Source organism: Callospermophilus lateralis, chromosome 7, assembly GCF_048772815.1.
Source record: "Callospermophilus lateralis isolate mCalLat2 chromosome 7, mCalLat2.hap1, whole genome shotgun sequence".
Taxonomy (NCBI): Eukaryota; Metazoa; Chordata; class Mammalia; order Rodentia; family Sciuridae; genus Callospermophilus; species Callospermophilus lateralis.
The window spans coordinates 134,220,597-134,246,200 of record NC_135311.1 but is presented as its reverse complement, the minus strand read 5'-3'; the positions used below and the strand labels follow the sequence as shown (position 1 = coordinate 134,246,200).

Genomic DNA, 25,604 nt, shown 5'->3' with positions numbered 1-25,604 from the left:
GCCCAGAGTCACGTGGAGCTCATGTCTCCCAGACCAGCAGCACCCTCCTCCCAGCTCTGCTGGCTCCAGGCCCTCTGTGCCTTCCATGGCCCAGGCGCCCCGAGGCCCGGCCATTTTAAAGTGGGCATCCATTCCAGATGACTGCTTTTGAGCTAGATCCATCTTGGTGGGTCACTTCCTAGTTGTACCTCAGTCTCTGCCTCTGCAGGATGGGAGGGCTGGACGGGGACCACTGGGGACTGACACCTCAGCTTAACCATTAGGGACGTGTCGCTCCGTGTCACAGCCACCTGGATTTAGTCTCTGTTCCAAACAACATAGGAGATGCTCCTTTACGAAGACTCCTTCCCGTACCTGGGCCAGGAGGACAGACTCTGGAATGTTCCATCTCTGAGCAGTGGTTCTTCTCAGCAGCCCCAGTGACCTAGGTCACAGGAAGGAGGTAGGAAGCATCCCCACCTAGATTTTGAAAAGAGATGTAAGACTCTTGCATTTTGAACTGGTCTCCAGTGTTTGTTTGTTTATTTGTTTAACCCTAAGAATTGTATTGACGAAAGGGGAAACAATTACATGGTTTTCATTTAATGGAGATGAATCAATGACAGAGAGGACTGTATGCAAAAGCATGCTCTTAAGGGGGCACAGAACCGGGCTCCACCCCGTGTGGTGCTGGCTGACCTGTCTCAGCCACTAGACTGTGGGCAGCAGCAGGGCAGAGACGGTGTCCCTGCATCCCAGCACATACGCCCCCAGGAGCAAAAGTCCGCACCGTGCAGCTTTAAACCCTTTAAAACTCATTTGGCCTTCACAGTGTCCCCATGAGACAGGCACTGTTCTGTATCTGGCCATTTCCCAGATGAGGAAACAGGCGCTGAGAAGCCAAGCTCTTCACTTGAGGTCACAGACCTGGTGGAGGGGAGGAGAGGCTGGTCCCCAGAAGTCGGGGTCCAAGGCAAGGCTGTGCCCTTGGCCGGCAGACTCCCTGCCCTCCTCAGTGTGCCTAGGGGACGGCTGGGGTGGACAAGCAATGTGGGACTGGCGCCCACCCTGCGCACAAGCCCCCAGGCCACCCAGGATCTCGTTCCCTACCCTGGGAGGTTTGCTGGGGGGTGCTCCAGGGCGCACCCGTGGAAGGGTGAGGAAGTCAGGGTCTGGGGGCGGGCAGAGCTGGCAGGAAGTGTGCACGGCCCCAGGCCAAGAGGGAGCTCAGGAACTGGAACAGCCCTTCAGAGTGGTTCCTGGGCTTCTGTATCCAAGTCAGGGGCCTGCCAGCCGGTCCCCAGGTGGTGGCAGAACCTTGGATAGGGTGAGCCCTGCTCTTCCTGCAGGGGAGGGGATGGTACTGAGCCTGCAGCAGCCGAGAGCTGATGCTCCTCTCCTGGGTGTGTGCAGGGGCCCCTGAAGAACAGAGCTGGGCAGCGCCGGGGTGTCCACCGACAGGACACGGGCTGAGCATCCTGCACAGAGGGCTGGCCCAATCCTCTCCCCGCCTGGAACCACTTTTGCCCATTTCCCCAGCTTTGTGGTAGAATGAACTGCAGCTTGGAGAAGCCGGGCAGCCTGCCTAAAGCTATCAGCCTGGCTGTGGCTGGGATCCAAGCCAGTGTGTGGCTGAACACCTGAATAGGCAGCCCTGGTCACTGTGCCTGTCCCTGCCCAGCCTGTAGGCCCAGCTCATCAGCTCCTTAGGACCGGGGGTGATGGGCATGGACATCCATTGCCTGGGTCTCCCTGGGGTTCCTTCCAAGTCACTCCCTGTCCTTTAGCATGGGGCCACCAGCTGGATTCCCTAGAGCCACAGGGATGGGCACATATGCCTGGCCTGGTCCATCCAGGTCTCAGTGTCAGGCCCAGGGATAAGCCAAGTCTTCCCTGGGGACCGGGGCAGTGAGAAGCTCTGGCTTCCTCTGAGGAAGTGAAAGCAGAATGATGCGAGGCAGACGCTGCAAGTGGCCGCGACGCCCAGCCCCCTGTGCTTGGAGAAAGGCCAGTTGCTCAGAAGAGAGTGAGCACTGAGCTCCGTACACTGAAAGGCTGATCAAGGGGCCAGATGGCACCGCTCCAGCTCCCAGACCTCTGGAGGCCAGAACTAGGCTCCCTGTTGCAGGAACAGAGATCCCCTGGGTCTAAGCCAGTGCACGGTCAGCATCTCTGGCTGGCTAGCAGGGCTGTGGGTGCCACTCGGTGCCATTCCCCCAGATCCCCATGTGAAGTACCCTAGACTGTGATTGCATTGGGAACAGGGTCTTTAAAGAGGTTATTAACTAAAGTGAGGTCATCTGCTTGGCCCTCCATCCAACCTGATTTATATGAAGTGGTGTCCTTTAAAGAAGAGATTGGGATGTAGACACACACACAGAGGTTGACGATGGGAGGGCACAGGGAAAAGACACTCATTGACAAGTGAAGGATAGAAGGTTTCGGAGACACCAGTCTGCCAGCACCTTGACCTTGGACTTCCAGCCTCCAGAACGGTGGGAAAAGTAACTTCTGTTGTTGGGGCCATCCAGTCTGTGATGCTTGGGGATGGCAGCCCCAGCAAAGAAACACGGTCACCCCTCAGTGTCCCTGGGGAATGGGCCCCAGGACCCACACACAGAGCAAAGCCCGCGGATGCTCGCGGCCCTTCTATAAAATGGCATGGTGCTCGCACATGACCTGCACACCCCTCCCCTATGGTCTGCGTCATCCCTAGGTCACTTATAACACCTCATACAGTGGGCCTACTACGTGAAGGTGGTTATACTGTATCATTTAAGGAATTCAAGTTTCGCTTTTTGAAACTGGAGTTTGGTGTCTTTATCCCCTCTCCCCCGATATTTTCAGTCTGCAGCTATTGAAATCTGCTGATGTGGATCCTTAAATGGGGAACCCGGGGATGCCAAGGCCCCTGCACAGGCAGGACAGCACCCTGTCGAGGTGCGCTTCAACCACTTGGGTTTCCTGGGTGCCAGCAGCTCAGAATCTCCGTGGCTTACAGCAGCACCCCTTTTCCTCACCGGTGGGTCTGTGCGTTGGCCAGCCGTGGTTGGCTCTGTCTGGGTTTTGCTGCAGCCTGTGGGTCTGGCTCAGGTCTGCTGCGGCTGAGCCCAGCGAGGCAGCCCCCTGGGGCCCTTCTCAGGGACGATCCCAGAGCAGGAGGGGCCCCTCCAGAGGGTACCAGTAAAATCTCACTCTCCTTCCAGTGGCTGGGGCCGGTCACACGGCCGAGGCTGTCAGCAGGGCAGGGAAGGGCTTTCCACCCAGCCCACTGGTTTTCCACGGCAGAGTCAGAGGGCAAAGGGCAAGAGCAGAACACTGTGATGCCGAGGGGGTGAGGAACAGGGAGCCCTAATCCACTCAACTACAGAGGCTATGGGAGCTGGAAGGTACCAAGGACTCCTGAGGCAGCAGAATATCCAGGGCCACTGCACCCGTCAGCTGAGGTGTCCTGTGGCCCTGTCCCAGCGGGAAGGCCGGCTTCTGCTGCTCCATCACAGAGAGTTGCTAGCCCCAGCACCTTCTCAGAACTGCACACGCCAACTCGAGGTGGTGGCTTCTTCGTGTGCAGGGAAACCGGATCCTTCCTGGGAGATCAGAATCAATTTTAAATAGACACAGCTGTTCCCTAGCGGGACTGTTGGAAGGGAGAGGGATAGACGCTATAGGAAATGTTTCACTTCTTTTTGTTTTAATTTGTTGAAATAACCAGAGGAGATTTTTAGAGGTTTGATTACTAATTTCTGGAAGAGTCGGTTGCTAAGTTTTCGATCCTTTTTGAGAAAAAGAAGTGTAAGATCAAAGGGAGACTTTGTAGAGGAGATTTTCACCTCATTTTGAATTTGGGAGACTTTTGCAACAGAAGGATCAAAAGCAGAGCTAGTTTGGTTTTCTGATGGGCCCCTCCGATGGAGAAATCAAGTCCCACAGTTCAGTGCATCCAGCAGATGTTTACTGGACATCCCCCATGGTCATGCGCTCGCCTAGAAAAACATAAACAAATCATCATAACATCAAGCGCTGCCACTCTGTGTGGGGGCTGTGGGGTGAGTCCAGGTCCCTCCCTGGGTCTTGGTTTCTTCATTTATAAAGCAAGTGTGTTTGATGAAGCATCAACTCTCAGGTCTGTTCCAGACCCAGAATCCTGAAGTCCACAAGCAGGATGGTTTACTTTTTCACTTGCTGATAAATAAAATTAGAGATGTGAATAAAGGGGAAGGGAAGATGCTGAAGACAGAAGGACAAGGACAGTGAATGGGGCGGTTCCAGGTTCCTCCCAGAGGTAAAGCTAAGAGTTCATGCTGGGTGCAGTGGTGAGGCCTGTAATCCCGGGGACTCAGGAGGCTGAGACAGGAGATCCAAGTGGAGGCCAGCCTCCGTAACTTAGCAAGACCCTAAACAACAGTGACCCTGTCTCAAAATTTAAAAAATAAGTTGAAAGGACTGAGGATATAGCTCAGTGATAAAACTCCCCTGGGTTCTATTCCCAGTGCCAAAAAATTCCAGGAGCAGAAAGTTGATCATTACATTCGGGTTCATTAGTTCATTATTGCACCCAGATTCCCGGAGAAAGGTCCATTGCTCCAGTGCCATCCTCAGGCCACGTATGTATGAATCCAGCCTTTACCACCCTGTTCCATTCCACAGTATCCACATCAAGCTCAGGTGTAAGAAGCTGAGGCAGAATAGAGGTAAAGAGGGGGCCGCTGGACCTGAGTCACCTCGTCAGTGGTCTATGACCTTGGGTAGGTAAACTCACCTTCCTGAGCCTCAGTTTTCCAATATGAAAGTTGGGGATGACACCAGTAGCTTCTTCCTGATGTCATTACAGATTATCACTGGGTCAGAGGTAAGAAGCCACTAAAATCATAGCTGTCCGTCATTTCCATAGCCCCGCTTCTGAACACGTTATGTAGTGTTCTCCACGTAAAGGATGTTACTTCGAATGAAAACAATAGAGAGATCTTAAAGCTGGAGTTTCATTCACCGTGGCACCCTCTGAGTCAGAAAGGTGAGAATCCAACAGGCGAGTGCAACATTCGGTGGTTTCCAAAGGGAATGCAGACCCTTGAGCTCCGGGGGCACCTCTGAGCCCCAGCCCCGGAGCAGAGCTGCACTTGCCTCTGGAAAGGAGCACATTTGTGTCTAATTTGCACAAAGGTGCCCTGTGCACTAGCCGAGGCCCAGACAGTCCGTCTTTGGGGAGACACTTAAGTTCCCACTTTGGTTTGATGCCTCCTAACGAATGACAGAATGGGAACCCAGATCTGTCTGTCTTTCCTTTCCCAGAGCTGAAGGCTCCCACACTTCCCCAGGCTGCAACGCTCTTTGCTTTGTCAAGAGGCTCTGCCAGACTCCCTGGGGGCCCCGCCTGGCAGGCGGGGAAGAGTGCAGCTCTTCTTCCAGACAGTTCCATTGCTTGGACATAGGACAGCTGTTTCAGAGCTGGAGAGAAGCATCCAGTGGTCTCGGGGGCCAGGTGTGGGGCTGGGGACGCGGGGGCAGATGGCAGAAAATGCGTCATGGAGAGGAAAGAGACCCTTCCCCTTCCTGTCCTCCCAGCCCCACCCGCCCTCTGTAAAACCAAACCTCCAACGTGTTTATTTCTCAAAAGCGAGAAGATTGACAGCTTGCTGTTCTCAGCAAAGGACTCAGAACGCTGTCTTGGATCCAGGATGGCTGGGGTGCCACATAATGACACCCCTGGGAACCAGGATCCCTCTTGAACCACACGTGCCTGCGACCTTGGCCCTGGGGCTCCAAGTATCAGTTACAAATTCCCTAAATCCCCCCCCCAGCATCAAATACATAAAAGGGTGGTCAATGAAGTTAAATATGACAGCTTCACGCTTTTCCAGCCAGAGTCATGGTGTCCCACTGAGTCATGCAGGTCATGCTGACTCTCGGGGGCAGATGGCTTCAACTTCAGTCCTTCAGGCCTCTGGGTCAGACAGTGGTCACCATTTGGCACCTGACTGTGAAGAGTTTAGAATCAGTGCGAGCGCGAGGGGCAGAATCCAGGGGAGATCCCCGTCACTGCTGCTTCAAACTCCTGAAAAAGAGGGTCACCTTGCCAGACCCCTCCGTAAGGATCTTGGTGGGCGGGCGCATAAGCTAGTGTCCCCTGGGGGGTCTTGAGTGAGAGTCACATTGTTCTTTGTGACCTTTTGGGGGGAGGAGGCACTTGTTCTTGGGAGGGCGGGATAAAAGGAAGGAACTAGAGGGAAGAAGCAGCTCCAGAGCCTGGGCAGGTTGGCGGGGCCGTGAGTCGCACCGAGCCATCATCCAGCCAAACAAGTGAATGAGGAAGAGCAAAATGTGGCAATGAATCCCCGTGTTTGGGAAACTCGGCTCCATACCAGATCAGAGGCACTTAATGTTTAGAGACAGTCCCAGTCGCTTCCCCAGCCCCCCATGACGTAGAAAGCAACTTTTATTAGCAGCAAGAAAAAAACTGGATTGAGTTAAGTATTGGGAGCCACTGGGGTGCCATTCTGTGAGCCAAAAGAGCTAATTCCCAAATGGGCCTCCAGGGACAGGAAGAGCAAATGCAGCGGTCACAGGTCACAAAGGAGCAGCCCCCTCCCCTGCCCTTGTGCTGGGGACGAAGGGCATGGAGTTGGGGGACACCAAGGGCTCTTGGCAGCAGCATCTTGGAGAGGAGCTGCATCTGTGTATTAAAGGGGGAACCAGGAAAGAAGAGGGGGCCGGGTGAGTGTGAGCAACCTCGTGACCCTGCGTGTCCTCCCGAGGGTGACCTCGGCGTTGGGAGGACTCAGGCTGAGCTGGCAGAAATCGGAGGACAAGCACAGCGGCGGACCCTAATGGAAGCTGCGGTACAGCTCTCAGTGCCCCCTGGCAGGGTCATCGCGGGTCTCTTCATCCTCTCTCTCTCTGCGGGTGATAAGATCTATGGGTTCTTTCCAGGTACCAGGCCCTCTGCCAAGTGCTTCCTAGGCATTGTCTCATCGGATTCCTCGACAGGTCTAGCGTCAGCGGTCATATTCCATTCTGCTAATGAGAAGCTTGAGACCCAGAGGAGTTAAGCAGCTCATCCGGCGTCACAGAGCTGGTCCGGGTCCGCGGCAGGGCTGGGACTGGACTGGATGTGTGACTCACCCCAGAACCTATGCCTTGAAGCTGAGGAGGACTTCGGTCACTGGGATCCCCTCTGTTACCCTTGTTCTGCCCACAGGCTGGAGGGACACTCAGGTGGGATATGAAAACTGACCTAGTGTGCCAGAGGCTGGGAGACTGGACCCCAGCCTTCTTGGTTATGTGGGGACAACCTCTCAGAGATCTCTGGAGCCTGGAAAACAAAATGGCGTCCAGCCCAGGGAGCTACCCAGGCAGGAGTGGACAGGGAGAAGCCTGTGGTTGACCAGCTCATCAGAGGTGCAGTCATGGCTCTCTGCAGGTGGAAATACTTGTCTCAGGGTTTTAGATTTTATTTGGCCATCACTATTTGTCCACAGCCACACACACAGAGCCCAGGCCACTGTACATATCCTTCCACAAGCTGCACCCCACACCCAATAAGAAACACATCAAAAAGCCAAACAACGGTCAAAGAGGAAAAAAAAATGACACTTCTGCAAGAAATAGACTCTTTAAGTCTATATGCTCACGACGTGCTTAAGCCCACGGATGGTCTGTATGTTTAACATTTATCTCTTTCGTGCAGAGGAGCCCTGGAATTAGAGTGATTATCAAAGGCCTGTTGGCAAACGGAAACTCTGCAGGAGAAGCCGGTGGTTAGGGCCACGCACAGGAGGGATGCACTGGCCAACCCAGCCTTAGTGAGAGATGGCTGGGGAGGCCCTGCCAGTCGACACACTAATAACCTGCCGGGTGTCCACATGGGGTGTGTGTGTGGGGGGGGGCACCTGCCTACGTACATTTCCCATCTCGGCTGCAGGCTGCTCCCTGGAGCCCCATAACCCTGTCCTCTGCTTCTGTCCCTTCCTCTTGGCCCCTTTGTTCCATAATTGTGGTCCTGCGCTGGCTGATGGGGAGGGAGTGTAGCTGCTGGGGTTCTGCCGCCAGCGCACCCCTTTCTCTGCCCCTCCCCCTGCTAGTCTTCCACCCACAGCACCGTCCTGGCTGCGTCCTGGCTGCGCCTGACTTGGAGATGCGTCGCCCTTTCCCCCAGAGCACATGTTAAAACCCACTCAGCCAAAGTAAACCGTGTAAATGTACAAGAGATCCATCTCCTAGATTGGCCGGGCTTCGCTTGTGACAATTTGAATAAACACAGCATCCATCTGCAGGAGGGAGGGGATTCCCCAAGGACTCTTGGGTGGAGGGGGTGGGGGAGACGCAGGACCGATGGAATCCAGAGGAGAAAGAGCAGGGAGCCCTGGCAGCCCTCGGGAGCCCTGCAAGGATCCTGGCATGTACGGGTTTTGCACTGGCACCTGGTGAGCCCCGGCCCTGGGTACTAGAGCTGTGAGTCTCAAACTTCCCACGTATCAGGTTCCCCTGGGCAGTGTGTTGCAAATGTCTATACCCATGCTGGGCACCTCCAGGGATTCTGATTGGCCAGGAGGGGCGCCTGGCTTAGGTATTGTATCAAGTGTCTCCTGGGGATTCCATATCAGAGGGCTTCATCCTGACTTTGAGAAACACTGGATTTATCCTACAGTTCAGAGATGTGCTCACAGAGCCTGGCAAAGGACACTATTTGCAGGAGGTGGCCTTTAAAGTTGTAAGCCTGGACCACATCTGCAGATGTTCCGGGGCCCCTAGGGCAGCCACAGGCCAGTTCTAAGAAATGTCAGGGATCCGTCCCCATCACAGCTCCTGGTTCCCCATCGCAGGCTGGCTTCTCACAGCCTCCCTTTCCCACCTGTCCCACATGAGGATTCCTGGAGGCCACTGGTCATCACTCAGCCTTGCAGAGGGTGAGGTGCTGGGATGTGAGTGTCCCCTCCAGAAGTGATGTCCCTGAGTCCAAGGAAACCTGGGCCGCATATGGGGATATCCAAGGAGGCCTGGCCCTCAGTCATCTGCTCAGCAAGGACGTGTGGAACCCTGTGGGGTCAGAGGTGGAAGGACAGCAGGCCGTGCTCAGAAACCCAGGTTAAGACTAAAGTGCCCGAAGCAGATTCCGGGACCCTCTCCACTCAATGGAATTGTTTCGAGAATAAAATAAGAAGAGAGCTGTGAAAGTACTTTGCAAATTAAGATGTGACTGGAATTCCTGGGAAAGACGGAGAATGAGGAGGGTTTTAATGAGAGAAGAAAGAATATCCATGGATTGGGAGTTGTGGGGTGTGGGGGAGATGAGTGTGCTCGGTCCACCACTAACTCTTTGGGGGAGGCATCAATGGCACATTGAGTCAGTGGAAGCAGAAAGAACAGGACCAAGCCCACCTTCCTGGGATTCCGGTCCAGCTGGTGGGTGCGTGTGGTGGGGGACTCTGCAGTTTTAGCCAGGACGTTTTGTTGCATGCAACAGAAGGAATCAAATTAGCCTAAGTAAAGGGCATTTATTCTTGGAAATTCCATGAAATCCAACACAAAGCAGAATAAACAGGATTGCCTCGGGGACCTCAGTAACTGGAGCTTAAAGACCTTCACCCTAGAGAGCCAAACTCAGGGTGATATCTTTTAAATCCTCCAGTGTATACAGTATGACAAATTAGCAAATAAATAAAACAGATCAATGGTGGTATATGCTATGAAGTAGGTCAATGTCGAATGTTAAATCTAAGGGATGAAAAGGAGTCAGATGCAGAGAGCTAGGAGAGACCATTCTAGGCAAAGGTAAGAGAAAAGACAAAGATGGAGAGAGACCCTGAGGTCAGAAAGAATTAAAAAGGAAAGAATTTAGTGAGAAGGGGGCGTGGCCAAGAGCAAGGGGTGTGGCCAAGAGCAAGGGCGTGGCCAAGAGCGAGGGGCGTGGTCAAGAGCGAGGGGGCGTGGCCACGAAGGTGGTGGCCATGACTTGCGGATAATACAAAATGCTCAGGTAAGGCTTGGTGGGCACAGGTGGGCATGGCACGGTGGGTTTATGCTGCTCAGAAAGATCAGGCACTTGGCAAATTACAGCAGAGGCTGGTGACTGTACCTGGGTCTTGGATGGCATTTGGGTAGTCACGAATGATAACAGGTGACAGTGAGTAAAGCGAGGCAGGTTCCAATGTAGCAGATCCATCTTCTGGCTGGTTTTTGTCTCGGTTTGTTTCCTGTTGCTGTAGCAGAATCTGCAGGCTCAATATTTTATCCTTTAAAAAAGAAATTTATTTCTCTTAGTTCTGGAGGCTGGGAAATCCGGGATCAGCGTGCTGGCATCGGGTGAGGGCCTTCCTGCTGATTACAACATGACAGGGCACCACATGGTGAGACACGGCAGGCGTGAGAGCTCAGGTCCCTTTCCTCGAACCCCACTAACGCCATCCCCGATTACCTCCCAGTGGCCTCACCTCCAAATGCTATCAGTACATGGCTTTGGGGATCACATTTCCAACACATGAACTCTGGTGGACAGATCGTGGTGGTTCTTCACCCCAGCTTACTGGGGTGTGTGGGGGTCCTAGTTTAGGAACATACAGAAAGGAAGACCCTGAACTAGAACCCACGGTCCTGTCCAGCTCTTGTAGCTGTGGACCCCGAAGAGATGAACAGAGTTGTGGGTGACAGCGAACCCTCTCTCTCGAAAGTTTATGTGTCTCCCAAGAAATGGCCAGCCAGTACATACCAACCCCCAACACACACCCCCGGCAAGGGGGCTTGCAAATAGGGCCTTAGGCAGGGGGCAGAGGACACAGGCTCTGGGCAGTTGCTGCTTGAGATCTCCCAGGCACAGCACTGTCCGGGCCCAGGGTAAGAAAGGTAGGCCAGGAGCCATTTGTGTTTGAACCAAGTTGATCCTGAGAGGGTCACGGATCTCAGATTTCCTTCATGTGGGGGTGATTATAAAGAGAGGCTTGAGGAGAAAGTCCTCTTTTCATATTTAGGGGGGAAAAAATCTCACAATAAATCAATAAAAAATATGGGAAAATAAAATTCTTTAAAATCCTAGGAGGCACCCCCGGAATTTCTAAAGCAAGTTTATTGAAATCTCAGTGAGGGGAGAGGCGCCCAAGAAATAAATCTTTGCCTTCTTTTCTCCTTGTTAGATTTCTTTTCTTTTTCCCCTGGTTTGGTTTGTTTTGAGTTGAAGATTGGGGTGTGTGGGATTAATCTCACGGAAGAGGAAAATGAGTAACACTTGGTCAGTTTGTTGACAGCACAAATACGCTCACACACAGGCTCACACACAGGCTCACACACACTCACACACAGGCTCACACACACAAGCTCACACACGCTCACACACAGGCTCACACACACTCACACACATGCTCACACACGCTCACACACACTCTCACACACAGGCTTACACACGCTCACACACGTTCACACACACGCTCACACACAGAGGCTCACACACACGCTCTCACACACGCTCACACACAGGCTCACACACACGCTCACACACAGGCTCACACACACTCTCACACACAGGCTTACACACGCTCACACACGCTCACACACGCTCACACACAGAGGCTCACACACACGCTCTCACACATGCTCACACACAGGCTCACACACACGCTCACACACAGGCTCACACACACGCTCACACACAGGCTCACACACACTCTCACACACAGGCTTACACACGCTCACACACGCTCACACACGCTCACACACAGAGGCTCACACACACGCTCTCACACACGCTCACACACAGGCTCACACACACTCTCACACACAGGCTTACACACGCTCACACACGCTCACACACGCTCACACACGCTCACACACAGAGGCTCACACACACGCTCTCACACACGCTCACACACATGCTCACACACGCTCACACACACTCTCACACACAGGCTCACACACGCTCACACACGCTCACACACACGCTCACACACAGAGGCTCACACACACGCTCTCACACACAAGCTCACACACGCTCACACACAGGCTCACACACACTCACACACAGGCTCACACACACTCACACACAGGCTCACACACACGCTCACACACAGAGGCTCACACACACGCTCTCACACATGCTCACACACGCTCACACACAGGCTCACACACAGGCTCACACACACTCACACACAGGCTCACACACACGCTCACACACAGAGGCTCACACACAAGCTCTCACACACGCTCACACACAGGCTCACACCCAGACACACGTGGAGCTTGCCCAGGGCTGGTGGAAAGGCTGTGGGGAGGGAGGGCAGGAAAGACCCAACTGCCCCCTCTCCTGCCCAGAAGTTCCCAGGAAGCGGAGGGACACATGGAAGCAGATACGGTACCCTTCCTTCTGACGCGGCCGTACCAGAGGTGACAACCTGGAATCAACCACTTTAACAGGACCTTTTGATGGCATTTACTATGTTCACCGTCCTGGGTGACCATCACCTCTTGTCTAGTTCCAAAACATCTTACCTCCCCTAAATAACCTACAAGGCAGTTAGTAATCTATTAACAGGTTATTTATGAGTTAATAATTTACTAATGACCTATTAAGCAATTAATAAAGTATTGATAGCCCACTTTTCTCCCCCAACCCGCAGCCCCTGGAAGACACCCACCTCTCCTCTGGCTCCATGGACTTGCTCATTATGGGTATTTCATGTCGACGGAATCTGACAATAAGTGACACATGTGTTCGGCTGCTTTCACCTAACAGTGTACTCAAGTTCCATTCATACTGTGGCACACTTTATCCTTTTCATGGCTGAATAGTATTTCATCATGAGTATAAAACAATTGTCCATCGATGGCCATTTGGGTTATTTCTGCCTTCCGGCTGTGGTGCGTGGTGCTGCTCTGAGCATACCTGTCATTCCTGACATTCCTGACATTTTTGTCTGGATATCTGTTTTCAGCTCTTCTGGACACATACCCAGGGGCATATTTGCTAGGTCATATGTAATTCCATGTTTAACTTTTTTGGGAACCCCCAGACTGTTTTCCACAGTGACCGCACCATGACTTCTGCCCTTTGAAGATCCACAGAATGCTGTGGTTTTCATGCTCCTTTGCAACCCAAAGGCCTTCAAAGAATTGAACCACGCAGTGCCAGGAGCCATGGTTGACCCATTTGGTCAGAACTTGTGCTAACGAGGCAAAGGTTGGTCAGTGGCTCATTTCCCACGCTGACCAGTTAGTTAGCTGAGCAGGGCAGACATTGGACAGCTGTGCCTCCTGCCCCATATGCCACCATACTGTTCTGCCCTCTTGCAGAAGGTTGTTGGTGGCCACAGGGTGGGACAAGAGTGGTTATTGGTTCCACATAAAAGGAATAAAAATCCTAGCAGTCAAGGTCTCCTGGAGGCACAGTGGGACTATCTGGAATCAGATGCTCACTTACTTCATTCCCCTGATTTCTGTGGGCCCCTTAAGTAAATTGCTTACTTCTGCCCAGAGCCTCAGTTTCCTCTAAGAGGAGAATAATAATCCTTAGTCAAAGAGATAACAATGCATAAAAAAGCACATTCATTCATTTCCTGGCTTGGTTCTTAGGGGTTTTCATGCCATTGGGTCTGAAGGGTGGGTGCCCTGGTCTTATGCAAGAGCCCCCGCACCCCACCCCGTTGGTTTCTGCAAAAACGCTCTACGTCCCCAGGGGGCTGAGCAGGAACGGTGGTGGCGCACCGTCTCACTGTCGGCCAGGGGGCTGCACTGGCTGCTTTAAGTTGCCCTATTTGCATGGAATGAAGCTTGCTATGGTAACAAAGTCTGGTGGCTGGAATCCAGGGCCCAGTGAAAAAATGCGAAGCCTGCGCTCTGGGAAAGAGGAGTCGGGAGGGGCCTTTCAGATAAGGTTACCTCGGTTCGTCGGTGGCCGAGAAGAGGCGGTGGGTAAACTGAGGCCGCGGGGCGCATCACCCCTCGGCATAGGAGAAGGAGAAGCTCACCCCCGACGCCCTCCCGTCCTCCCTCCTATCCTCGCCGCTCTCCCCGCCAATTCTCAGCCCAGCTAAGAAGCTCTGGACCCGGCTGGAGCAGACCCTCCACCTGGGGGGCACCCGCCGGGCGGGGGCTGTGGAGAGGCCGCAGCTCCCCCGGCCCGGGCCTGGGAGGCATCGCGCTCCTTCCGGGGGTTGACAGGGCAGGTCGGCGGCGGGGCGGGGGCGGAGGTGAGCGGCACTCGGGCCACCGGCTCAGCTCCCCCCGATTTAGGGAACCCGCAAAGCCAGAACTCCGCTCCTGAGCTCGCGCGAGCTCCCTCCAGCTCCCCTCCGGGGCCCCTCTTCCGCGCACCCCTCTCTCCTGAGCACCTACCGCCTCCCGAGCCTCAGCCGGGCGCGGGGCAGTCGTCCGCGGGGCGGGGCTGCCCACCGCAGCGGGGAGGGGACAGAGGACCGGCCTCGGCTGAGGCGCCCCCACCCTCGCCTGGGGCGCCGCCTGGGCCCCCTCGGGGGCGCGGCCCGCCCCCCGCATCCCCTGGGGGTGTGTCCCGAGGTGGGGGACGCCGAGGACGGAGGGTGCTCCCAGCCCCCGGCCCAGGCCCCCTCCCGCGCGGGCGAATGGTAGGCTCCGGCTGAAGAGTGCCTGGCGGCGCGCGGTGTCCTCTGCGCGCAGCTCCCGGCGCCCGCCCGCCCGCCCGCCGGGGTCTCGGCGATCGCTGCTCCTCCTCCTCCTCCTTCTCCTCCTCCTCTTTCTCCTCCTCCTCCTCCCCCCTCCGCCTCGCCACCGCCGCGGCTCGAGCTGGAGGCGCCCCTGTCATTCCTGCGCCGGAGGAGCCGGCGCTGCCGGTGCCTGGGGGTCGGGGCGCAGGGTAGCCGGGCCGCGGGGGACCCAACAGGTAGAGCCGGGGGTGCCCGGCCGCGCGCCCCCCGCGCATCATGCAGCTCTTTGTCACCTCTGTCGCCCCCAGGCCAAAATCCTGAGCATGATGGAAGACAATAAGCAGCTCGCGCTCCGCATCGATGGGGCGGTCCAGTCGGCCAGCCAGGAGGTGACCAACCTGCGAGCGGAACTCACGGCCACCAACCGGAGACTGGCGGAACTGAGCGGCGGCGGCGGCCCTGGCCCGGGCCCGGCAGCCGCGACCAGCGCCTCGGCGGCGGCGGACTCGGCAGCGGCGAACATGGAGAACCAGCAGCTCGGCGCGCAAGGTAGGGATCGCCCGGCGCCCGGGCGGAGGCGAGGCCAGCGAGCACGCTGGCCCGAGGTGGCCGGGGACTCGGCGCCCCCCATTCCCCGGGCGAAATCGCTTTGCGTTGTGCTGGTGACCCTTTCCGCCCGGCGGCGGTCACCGCTGCTCTGGAGCTGGGAGTTGCAGGCTGCTGTCATTAAGGAAAACCCGTGTGCAGGGGGTCCCACGGTCACGCGGGCCGGCCAGCCTGAGCGAGGTGCAGCCGGCAGGTCCCTTCCGGCAGTAGAGTGCCTTCTCCTGGGCACACGGCCCCAGCTCTGTGGCAAACTTTTCATGCCCCCACCCCTGCGGCAGGGGTGAATGCCTCCGTTGCCCCCAGCTCCAAAGGCTGCTTCCTTTGGAATGACTCCCAGAGGGAGCTGGGGCTCTGCCGCCTTGTTCAGGGTGGAGGATTGGAGCAATGTGCACTTTTCTCCACGGATGCCAAATCCCTTGTCTCCGTTGCATCTGGACTTTATTTTCTCCCCATTTGCGATCGCGCAGGCAGTGGAATATATCAAGGAACAGTAGATGCTTTGCTCTGCCTGGAGTTTAAATTTCCAGCAAGTGCACACGCGGAGAGCACTTCCCAGGGGAGAATCTGGACCTCAGTGGTTGAGTGATGGGCCCTGGGGGAAACCGAGGCTGGCCTGGTAGATTGCAGGGAGCCCCTGTTTGGAAGGACTGTCTGCAGTTTGGAGGAAGGCGGAAAGACAGCTGGTCTGTGTTGACATTGAAAGAGGGGAGGCTCTGAAACCTCCTGCAGGGGTTAAAGGTGAAGGAGGCCTCCCTCAAATGTACTGTCTGGTTTCTGTGAATTGGAAAGTAAAAAGGTAAGCAGGTAATCCTTTTCAGGACCTCCCCCCCCCACCCCCCCACCCCCGCAATTGCCCTTTAAGAAACTGGTGATGAATATCATTTGGATTGTAAACTAAACAGCTGAGATTCAGAACTGGTCAGAAAAGAAATCTCCAGTTCATGAGGGCCACTTATATAAATATGTCATTTGATGGAGTACAGGGTACCATTTGCTCAGAGGCTCCAAATGATTTTCTGGTTCTGTTATTTCAACAGCTTCTCCTAAGTGTGGAGAGAGGGTCTGTTTTCATGTGGATGCCTTCTCTCCCTCAGAGTCTCAGTCTCTCTCTCTCTCTCTCTCTCTCTCTCTCTCTCTCTCTCCCCACACACACACACACTTCCTGAGAAGGTATGATGTGCTTTGTGAAGTGCAACGCAGAGCCTGAAATGACAGTTTTGTGTGGAATTCTAAGTCAGATCTTAACTTGCTACTTCAGAGCCTGTTAGAAGTGTTTAAGAATGGGGAAATAATTTGGTAACAAAGTAGCCATGACATCATGGTGGGAAGATGCCGGTTGCCTGCACAGTTTTCAAGGTTGATACCTGGTTGTTCTTGTCATGTATCCCTCCTTCTGTCATTGTGTGTAGAAAAACATTCTCCACTGGGACCTGGGAAAAAATGGGAGAGACAGACTGTAAGATAAGACTTAAGAAGGGACTCTTCTCACATTAAAGAAAGAGCTAAGAACTGGCATTTTGTCAGAATCAAAAGCCATAGCAAGGGACCCTGAACAATGCTGGTGAATTTCCCACCATCTCTTCTTTTCTCAGCCAAGGAAAAGTTAAGTGGCTTTTTATCTGCGGACTGGATTTAGCTGCAGACGGGGCGTGCTGAGAAAGTCGGGCAACACTGATGCGCACACACACACCAGCCTGGACCTCGCCGCGCTGGCCGCTGTTAAAATGCTGTAGTGGAGCAACGGGGGCTGTTTCCTTTTTCTTCTTCCCACAAAAATGCACAAGGCTGTGGAGATTGGATCTCTTGATATGAAGTAAAAACACACAAACCCAGCAGTACCCTCCTGCGCTCCCGCGCACCCTGCCCATGTCAGTGGCTGGAAGGAGGAGGGCTTCCATTGCTCATCTTTCTGCCATGGGTATTTCTCAGAACCTTTAAGGGTACTTAGTGGTTTTATAATTAAAAAAGAAAAATGTTAAAGGTTTTTAACTCAACTTAATTGTTGGCCACATATTCATTTAAATTGATATGAATTTATACCGATGTGAGGGTTGAATAGAAAACAAGCGCAATGTCAACCCAGAGAGGCCTCCGGTACCCATCTAGAGCAACAGTACCCCGACTCCATACTCTTTGCATTGTTGAGCCTTTCTGGGGTTTGGGGTTTGTTTGTCTTGATTTCCTGGCCTCGGGCTAGCACAGTACAGCAGAGTTGTTCTGGTAGTTTCTTCTGCTCTGGCTTTTATTTTCCTATGGGGAAGTGTGGAGTTCTTACAAGTTAATTTTCAAGTGTGCTTGACTGCCTTCCTCCTGCTTCTTCCTAATATACCTCCAGGGAGGCTCACAGAAGCCCAGCACCGCCCGGATCTCCAGACTGTTCTTCCCAATTAGAGTTATTCTTGTGTTTTGGTTTTGTCAGTGTTGGTGCTGTTCGGTGGGCCAGGCCCTAAGAGTTTGGTGCTATTGAGTTATCACTTTTCAAATCAAGGTTTTGGGTGAAATGAGTATCTTCCAAAATGCAACTGTATAAGTCATCTTTTAACTAAAGGTCATTATGCACATATTAGATGCATGTCAATGTACCTTTACTAATATTAGCACAAATGGTTAAGGGAAAGAGTCACCTCTGGCCTTCGAAATTTTTGTTGTTGTTTAAAAAAAATTCTGAATGAATGAAGCCCCATCATCAACCCATCTGCGCATGTTTTGTTCCAGTGGTGACAACTGGTGTCGCCTTGCAATACAGAAAACTCGGGTTTTCCTAGAGGGTTAATGCAGCGTGTCATTTAAACAAAATATTAACTTGGTTGGTACCCTCTGTGAGCTGGCATGGTTGCTATGTAACAGAATCTAGAAAGTGACTGCTGAAAATCTGGGCTTTCGGCACTTCGCAGGATCTTCTTTCGGAATCTGTGTTGAAAGAACGCCTGGCAGCCGGCCCATCTCCCTCTCCCCGCTGCAACTGGGTTGGATAATCCCTAATGAGGACGCTGGCATACAGCGCCGGGGGCATCCGTGCAGGGTGGCACATTTCACAGCCCCGGAGGCCACCTCTTGGGTTGGAGGGGTCACAACTGCTTTTGACAGGTGGATAGAAGGAAGGCTTGGAAAAAAACAGCCCAGCGTTTGTTCCAATTCATCTTGTCATGGGTAGCCAGAGAAAGGGTTTGTTGAAAGTAACATTTCTAAGCTGTTTTCCTTAGCGGAACATCCCTGGGAAAATGTGTTTAAAATGCTTGCTGTTCTTTGAGGGGGAAACATAGTTTGTTTCTTTGAAAATGTTTTAGCTGATGAATGACTAATATTAGATTCAATTGGTTGCTTTGCTATGCATAGAATGAAGCAATTAAGCACCAGTAATACCCAATTCAAATAGGTATTAACTGTATATAACATAAAATGCTATGCCCAGTAGGATGTATGCATACTGCCATTAATTTATTGTTTTCTAAAGGAAATAATTGAATTTATATAGCAAGGGTGGGGTGCTGGGAGCCTCTTTCTTGGGTGATGAGGATTTCCTGTCGACTGAGCTTGTTCAAATGGGGAGGGGGAATGTCCTCTGTATTTACCTTTGTAAATTTCCCGTAACTATATGCAAATTTTATTTTTCTCCCCAGATGTTAAAATAGGCCATTACTTAAGGTCTGGCTGCTCTTGTCTACCATCACTACAATGCCCGTGACTCTTTGGTGAAGTACAGATCCCCTCTAGAGTGACTTGAATGTGCGAGGAGTCTTCCGAGATGCTAGACGCTGTTGCTTTGTAAAATAAGTTCTGTCCCTCGCTGTTCCCTTCCCAATTCATCCTGCCTCTGCTCTTGTTTGCCGGTTCTTCTTGGCGGGGGGGGGGGGGGGGGGGATTTTCAGATGGCACAGAGGTGGGACGAAACGTGACAGGGTCTCAGGGGCCCTCTGGCATTTGCTCGGGTCACAGAGCCCCACCCCCACCCCCTGCCAGGCGCATGTCACAGTTTTCCAGGCAGGAAAATGGGCTGCAGCGAGGGCTTCAAAGTTCTTCCTGAAAATCACTGTGCGTGGACCCAGAGATTACTTACAGATCGGTACAGTGTGGTTGGAATTAGTTATTGATTGGCGATTATTTACTATCTTCCCAATGTCTATGGAGATGCCTTCAGAGGATCCCTGAAGTGAAGTTTCTGGTTCTGGTTGGTTTCATGCTTCCGCCTTTGATTTTCTGATTTTCTACAGTTTTCTAGAACTTCTTTGCTGACCCCCAGAAGTCTTAGTTACTCTGCTTTGGGGACTTCCTGGATGCCAGCGAGTTGGTGGCCCGCGGGCTTGGCAGGTGGGATCCGGAACTCCACCTGCTAACCCTGAGAGTCCCATGGAGCCCAGGAGGTCGGGCTTGGGGGCTTAGCTACATTGACAGCACGCGGTGTGTCTGTCTGTCTGTCTGTCTGACTATCTCTGTGTACATATGTATCCCTGGGCTACAGAGCCGAGGAAAGTGAAGTCAACGTGGACCCTTTTCAGCCCCTTGCCAGGACTGGCCTGTGGGAACATCCGTCTGTGGCTTCACACCCCTCTCCTGTTGGATGCAGCCTCGGTTCTGAGTGGCAGGTGAGGCCGTGCGCTGCGGCCCTCCCTCCCGCCTCCCTCCTGGAATCTGAGCTGCGGCAAACACCAAGAAGCTGAGCATGGTTGGGGTGACCACGTTTGGCGAGGACAGTGTGGGAGTGGGTGCTTCCACAGGGTGGGAAAGCGTTGGTCCCAGACCTATCCCCGTGTCTTCAAGGCCTTTCTTCCAGACCTTTGGGTCAGACTTCTGAAAGGCTCCACCCCTTCACTTTCTGATGAATGGGGGTCCTCACCCTGGAGCTGGGAGTGAGCAGTTCTGTGAGCAAGGAGCCCCCAAGGCCTCTGCTCCCCTCTGGGATAGGAGCAGGCTGGAGGAGGGAGAGAAGTTGGGGAGACGAGGTGCCCTCCGACCCTCCAGCTGATTCTGCCTCTTCCCTCTCGTCAGAGCGAGCGCTCAGGACCTCTGTGGGGCATGCCGAGGCCTTCCAATCCCAGGATTGGCTCAGCTCCGGCCACTGTTTGAAGTACTCGGAGGCATTAACAGAAAAACTCACTTTAAAAGGAAGTGGGGCCCGAGCCAACACACGCCAATCACCTCTGGCGCTTCGTTACCGTTCTCAGAGCTCACCTCCTGGGTGCCTCATGAGACCCTGGGTGTTCCTTGAAGCCCTCGTTTCTTCTTTTAGTCAAAGTGAATCATTTAATGTAGCGGTAAATGAGAACTTATTCCAATGTTTCTGCCAAACTTCAATGAAAACTAACAAGCACCTACAACACATCAGGTACTACAGTAAGTGCGTAAGGGACCTTATCACATCCGGGGCCCAGTGAGGTGACAGCTCTTATCTCAGGTTTTCAAAAGAGGGAACTGGGTCTCAGAGAGGTTAGGTCCCTTGTCTGACTTAGTAAGGACCATGACGGGCGATGGTAGGAGCACAAGTTGACATGGTGCTTCCTCTGGGCCAGGTACTGTGCCGAGTGCTCTTCCGTGATCCGTCAGGCATCATCCGTTCTTATACCCATTTCACAAGTGAGAAAACGGAGGCACAGAGGGGATGCCAATAGCATACAGCCATCCTGTGACCATGCTCTTTCTCTCGCCACTTGGGTAACAGCCCAGGGTCGCTCTGCCGCCACATCATTGGAGCCAGGAATTCAAACCCACCGGGTCTCTCCTAGCCTGGTCTCCTGGGTCAGAAATGTCCTTGGAGCTCCCTGCTCGTCTCCCTCCCGAAGGACGTCTCCCCAGCTGGGTGGTAGTTTCCGGGCCCTTGTGTGAAGTTAGGATCCTGCCTGTGAAGAAGCCACACCTCCCACCTAGGTAGAGGCGGGATGAGGAGGAGGTGGCTGGATCCTGTTCTCTAGGTTAGCAACCCAGAGTCACTTGTCACCAATGAAAGGAATCATGTCGATCCTGGACCCTGAGCCTCGTGTTTCCTGGACTTGACGTGCCTTCCTTCTCTTGGGAAGGAGGGGTCCAGGCAAATCTGGAGTCTTCTGACCCATGTCCCTTTCTTTTCCCAGCCTTTCTCTCTCTGACATCAGGAGCTTCCAGGGGCCCAAAGACCACGCCCAGGAGAGCTCCTTTACGCCAGGGTTCCTCAGCCTCGCTGCACCCACGTGTGGGGCAGGGGTAGCTCTTTGTTGCGGGGACTGAACTGTGTGTCGTAGGATAATGAGCAGCTTATCTGTCCCCTACCCACTGGGTGACATAGAACCCTCCATACCTCAGAAGTTGCCAAATGTTCTCTTGGGACCAAATTTATACCCATTTGCAATTTGTTTTTTATGCCGTGACATTAGGGGGGACCTCAGGCGGGAGAATGATGGCCCTGTGAATGCAGGGAGCTTTTGTCTAGATCGGTGCCTGGCACATATGGAAACTCAGGGGGTACTTGTTGAAGGAGTGGGCAGACAGAAGAGTACCGAGTAAGAGTTTGGTCCACTTACCACATTATATATGTTACAGGGAGGATCGTTAATTCCATGTTAGATGACTTTAGTTGAGTGCATACATTTCCTAGACCGAGTGCTGTTCCAAATCCTTTGCCCACAATACCTAAGTTGATCCTTTAAACCACCCACTGGGGCTTACCATTTTACAGATGAGGAAACTGAGGCACAGGAAGAGTGCAGGACTTGCCCAGGGTCACTGAGCTAGCCAGTGGCAGAGCCAGGATGCAAACTCAGGTGAACAGGACTCCAGAGACTGCTCTTCTCCACGTCGCTCTGGTGCCTGGGAACGTTTCCATCACTCTCCAGGAAACCGTCATTGTTGGAATGCTGACACGGTGGCCGTGATGATGAGGCTGGGCATGGTGGCACCAATGCGCTCAGCGCCAGGCATCAGACCTCTGCTATACAAAGACGTCCTGTCGCCAGTGGAGAATCTGTAGCTGGGAAGGCCCATGCCCGGCCGGAGGGCCAAGAGGGCAGAGTGCTGAGTCAGCTTCAAATGTGAGACCCTCCCTCTGCCTCCCCTCTGTCCTAAGCTGGAGTTGCTGGAGGGCCTGACGCCCCGTTCTTCCTTTCGGGTAAAGGGAGCTGTGGGCCCAAGCCTCTCAGCAGGGCTGAGAGTGTTCCAGGGGTGTTCCAGGATAGAGTGGGCAGCTGGAGAAGCTGTGGGCTGACCAGAGGGTAGAGTAGCGGTGACAGCCTGCATTTGTGAGCTTTCTACAGCTTTCCCAGGCACCACCCAGAGGCTTCCTGAGCATTCGTACCATCTGCATTCCTCAGATGATGAAAGTGAAGTTTGGAAAGGGGCTTTTCCAAGTTCCCCAAGCGTTCAGAGGGTGAGTGGGAGAACAAGGGGTTGCAACCCAAGTTCTCCTAACCTTAGAGTCGTCACCCTTCCCTCGGACAGGAACACCCAGATGTCACACAGCCAGGCAGCCCCAAGGCATGCCAACAGCAGGGGGGTCTCCCTTCTCTGCACTGCTCCCCCCTCCTCCTCTTCCTCCTCTCTTCCGTCTTCATCTGTCTTGCGAGATTTGGCCGGAAGTCCCGTGACCACAGATTGAATAAGATATGGACCGAGTTATCTTGAGCTTGCTGATGTCCAGAAGGTGTGACTGACTCAGAAACATAATTACTTTCTTCTAATAAAGGTCTAGACAGGTGTAATGAGAAAATAGACAAGGAGGTGACAAATCCAGGGCCCTCTCTGATGTGCATGACAGCGACGACACATGATAAAAGCAAGGGGGAGGGATACGTTAACTCCACCTCTGAAGGTCAAAGCCGAGCATGACAGATTATCCAGTTGGACAACTTCTGGGGTAGGTTGGGATTGGACCCTGTTGAGGACAGCCACTAGCTGGGCCTTCTCACCCAGAGAAAGAGCACATCTTAAGGAGAAGGAAGATGTGAATGATAGAGGGCTTACAGCTCGAATAATAGCTTTAAAAAAAAAAGTTCTATCTCTTTCTCAAGAGAACAAGAAAAAAAAATGTGAATTCAGAGCAGGCAAACCCACATCTTTTAAAATAACCTCTCTTTGTATTTTGGCTAGGACTGGGCCTTCATGTCATCTCAACAAATGGATTCATTCGTTTTACTTGATTAACTTAAACTTTTTTTTAAGCCATTGAACAAGGTGCGTTTGCTTTAATTCAGTAAGTGCAACTTGGAACGCGGTGGGATGGATGCCACCTTTTTCTCATTTTTTTCCTCTTTTCCATTTTTGTCATTCAAAATTCTGCACTCGCTGGCCCTGGATGCAGCGAGGTATGAGATTTTGAAATCTGGCACTGACCCTGGAGGGTGCACCGTGGGTCCCACCGGGTGATAGATGATGACAGGGACTGACCCGGGATTGCGTGTGTATTGATTGTCGTAATTAATGTGCTCATCCCGTGGATTGCTTTTCCTATTCCTATGTGAAAGCAAGAAAAAAAAAAAAAAAGGAAATATTTGACCCGTCTTAGATTTGGGAGTTCAGAGGAAGTAGACGTTTCTCAGCTCAGGGCTCAGAGGTGCAGCCCTGGAGCTGACTGGCCCGGGAGTGCTGGGCTGGCTGTCCAGCCAGGGTCCCCTCCCTTTCTCCTGCCCCATAGGAGGAGGATGGCCCCACAGCTGAGGCTGGGGGAGGTCCGGCCTTGCTTTGGCCACTCCCTCTTGGCTATGGACCATGTGTCCGCTGCAGCCTGGATGGTAACACCGTCACCTCCTGACTGGGCCCTCCCTCAGATCCCCCCTGTCCATGCCTGTGGCAGAGCAGAGTCCCTTGTTACTAATTAAGTCCCGATTTTTACAGTAAATTCTTTTGTCATTCCAGTGGCTTTTGCAGTCACTTGAGCTGTCTTCCCACAGCCTGGATTCTGGGCACCTGAGCTCAGAGACCCCTCCTCCAGCCTCCTCATGGAGCAGATCGGGATCTGGAGACGAGCAGTGTGCCCCGTGGGAACATGGGTTTGTCACTGATGAAGTTTCCCAGGAGAACTGTTTGCTCCCCATAGCACCCCAATTCAGGGGTTTGGAGTCTGGGAAGCATCCCATGGGGAGACCTGTGGTCCCAGCATGTGACATATGTCCTCTCACGTTCGGGGCAGGAGGTAGCTGTCACTGTCCCTTCCAAGAGACCCCATTAAGAGCAGGGGCTGTGGGCTAGGGTGCATCTCGAGCGTGTGGGTTGGAATTCTGCACCACTCCGATCGACAGTTGGCGAGGTGGGTGCTCTCACTCTGCCGTGGCCACAGCTGCCTGGGCAAAGGTGAACCTCCTGCTGCTTCAAGTTCAGGCCCACATCTTGGACTCAGGTCAGTGGAATTTCATCCAAAGGTCAAAATGTGGCAGAAAAATCTGGGAAGATCCAAATGAAGGTTCTGATGTGCCTTGTAGAGGAAGGGAGGGGAGGGTCAGCCCAGCGGCTCGGCCGGGCAGCGGGTGACCGACTCGGGGACCCTGACTCCTCAGCTGCTAGGAGGACAGCGGGGGTCTCAATGGCAGAGGGAATCTTGGCTTCCAAACCAAGCAAAATGGAAATAATACACATTTGAACTCTGTTTGAAGATCTATTTACAATGGATTCTAGAGAAGTCGAAAGTATTTTTAAAGATCAAAATGTTCTGGGGCTTTCGAGTTGGAGGTGTGCATTAGCACAAAGCGGGTGGCATTCCCCATGGCTAACGGCTCCTGGCGTTCCGGGCGGAGATGAAAGAGCGTCTTGATGCCGTTTGGAGTTTACTCCAGTGTTTTATTGTGGCTCCGATGGTGGAGCCAACATAGAAGCTGGCGAAGATTTTCTCTAAAGGGCCGTAAGTATTTTGGGCATTGAGGGGGCCGTCGGGGTCTCTGTGGCAACTCCTCTGATCTGCTCTGCTGAAATAGCAAAGCAGCCGTCCACCATGGGTGAAGGAGGGGACCGGCTGCGTCCCCGTAAAACCTTATTCCAAAACCAGGTGGCCACCCCCTGGGGCTCACAGGTCTCTTCCATTCACCTTCTGACTCAGCTTGGCATCCAGGAGGAGCTTAATAAATGGTGATTCAATGAGTAGGCGAGTGAATTAGATGTGAGCATTAAAGGAGCAGACACGAGCCACTCACTACCAGGGAGGAGACCAGAGAAGGAAGGGGACATTTGTTGGCAGCTCTGTGGTTGGAGGGGGAGTACTCCTACTCAGGCCCCAACACTGACCTGCAGAGAACAGGACACAGTCGTTGTCATCGTGACGTGGGGCCAGGCACTGGCCGCGAGCCTCAGTTTCCTTGTTTATGAAACAAGGCAGTCGCCTCTCTCTTCACGGTAATGCGGCAGGGGTACGTGGGCCTAAGCGGGGAGCTGGGCCTGACTCCGCCTGGCCATGGGCACGGTCACCCCAGCTGGGACCCTCCTCCTCCGCAACACGAGGCTGATAAGACCAGTGTTCTCGTCAGCTTT

The 25,604-nt window shown here is 53.4% G+C and overlaps 1 protein-coding gene across 2 annotated transcripts in view; it reads left to right on the top strand.

The window, feature by feature from the left end:
• Positions 1 to 14,902: 14,902 nt before the first annotated feature.
• Kazn (kazrin, periplakin interacting protein) overlaps positions 14,903 to 25,604 on the top strand; it is a 346,698-nt gene continuing 335,996 nt past the window's right edge. Inside the window, exon 1 of one of the 2 annotated variants that reach the window (XM_076861246.2) lies at positions 14,903 to 15,128. In XM_076861246.2, coding sequence (XP_076717361.1) covers positions 14,903 to 15,128 — 226 coding nt within the window. The remainder of the gene's footprint in view (positions 15,129 to 25,604) is intronic. The other variant, XM_076861245.2, reaches the window with a different exon arrangement.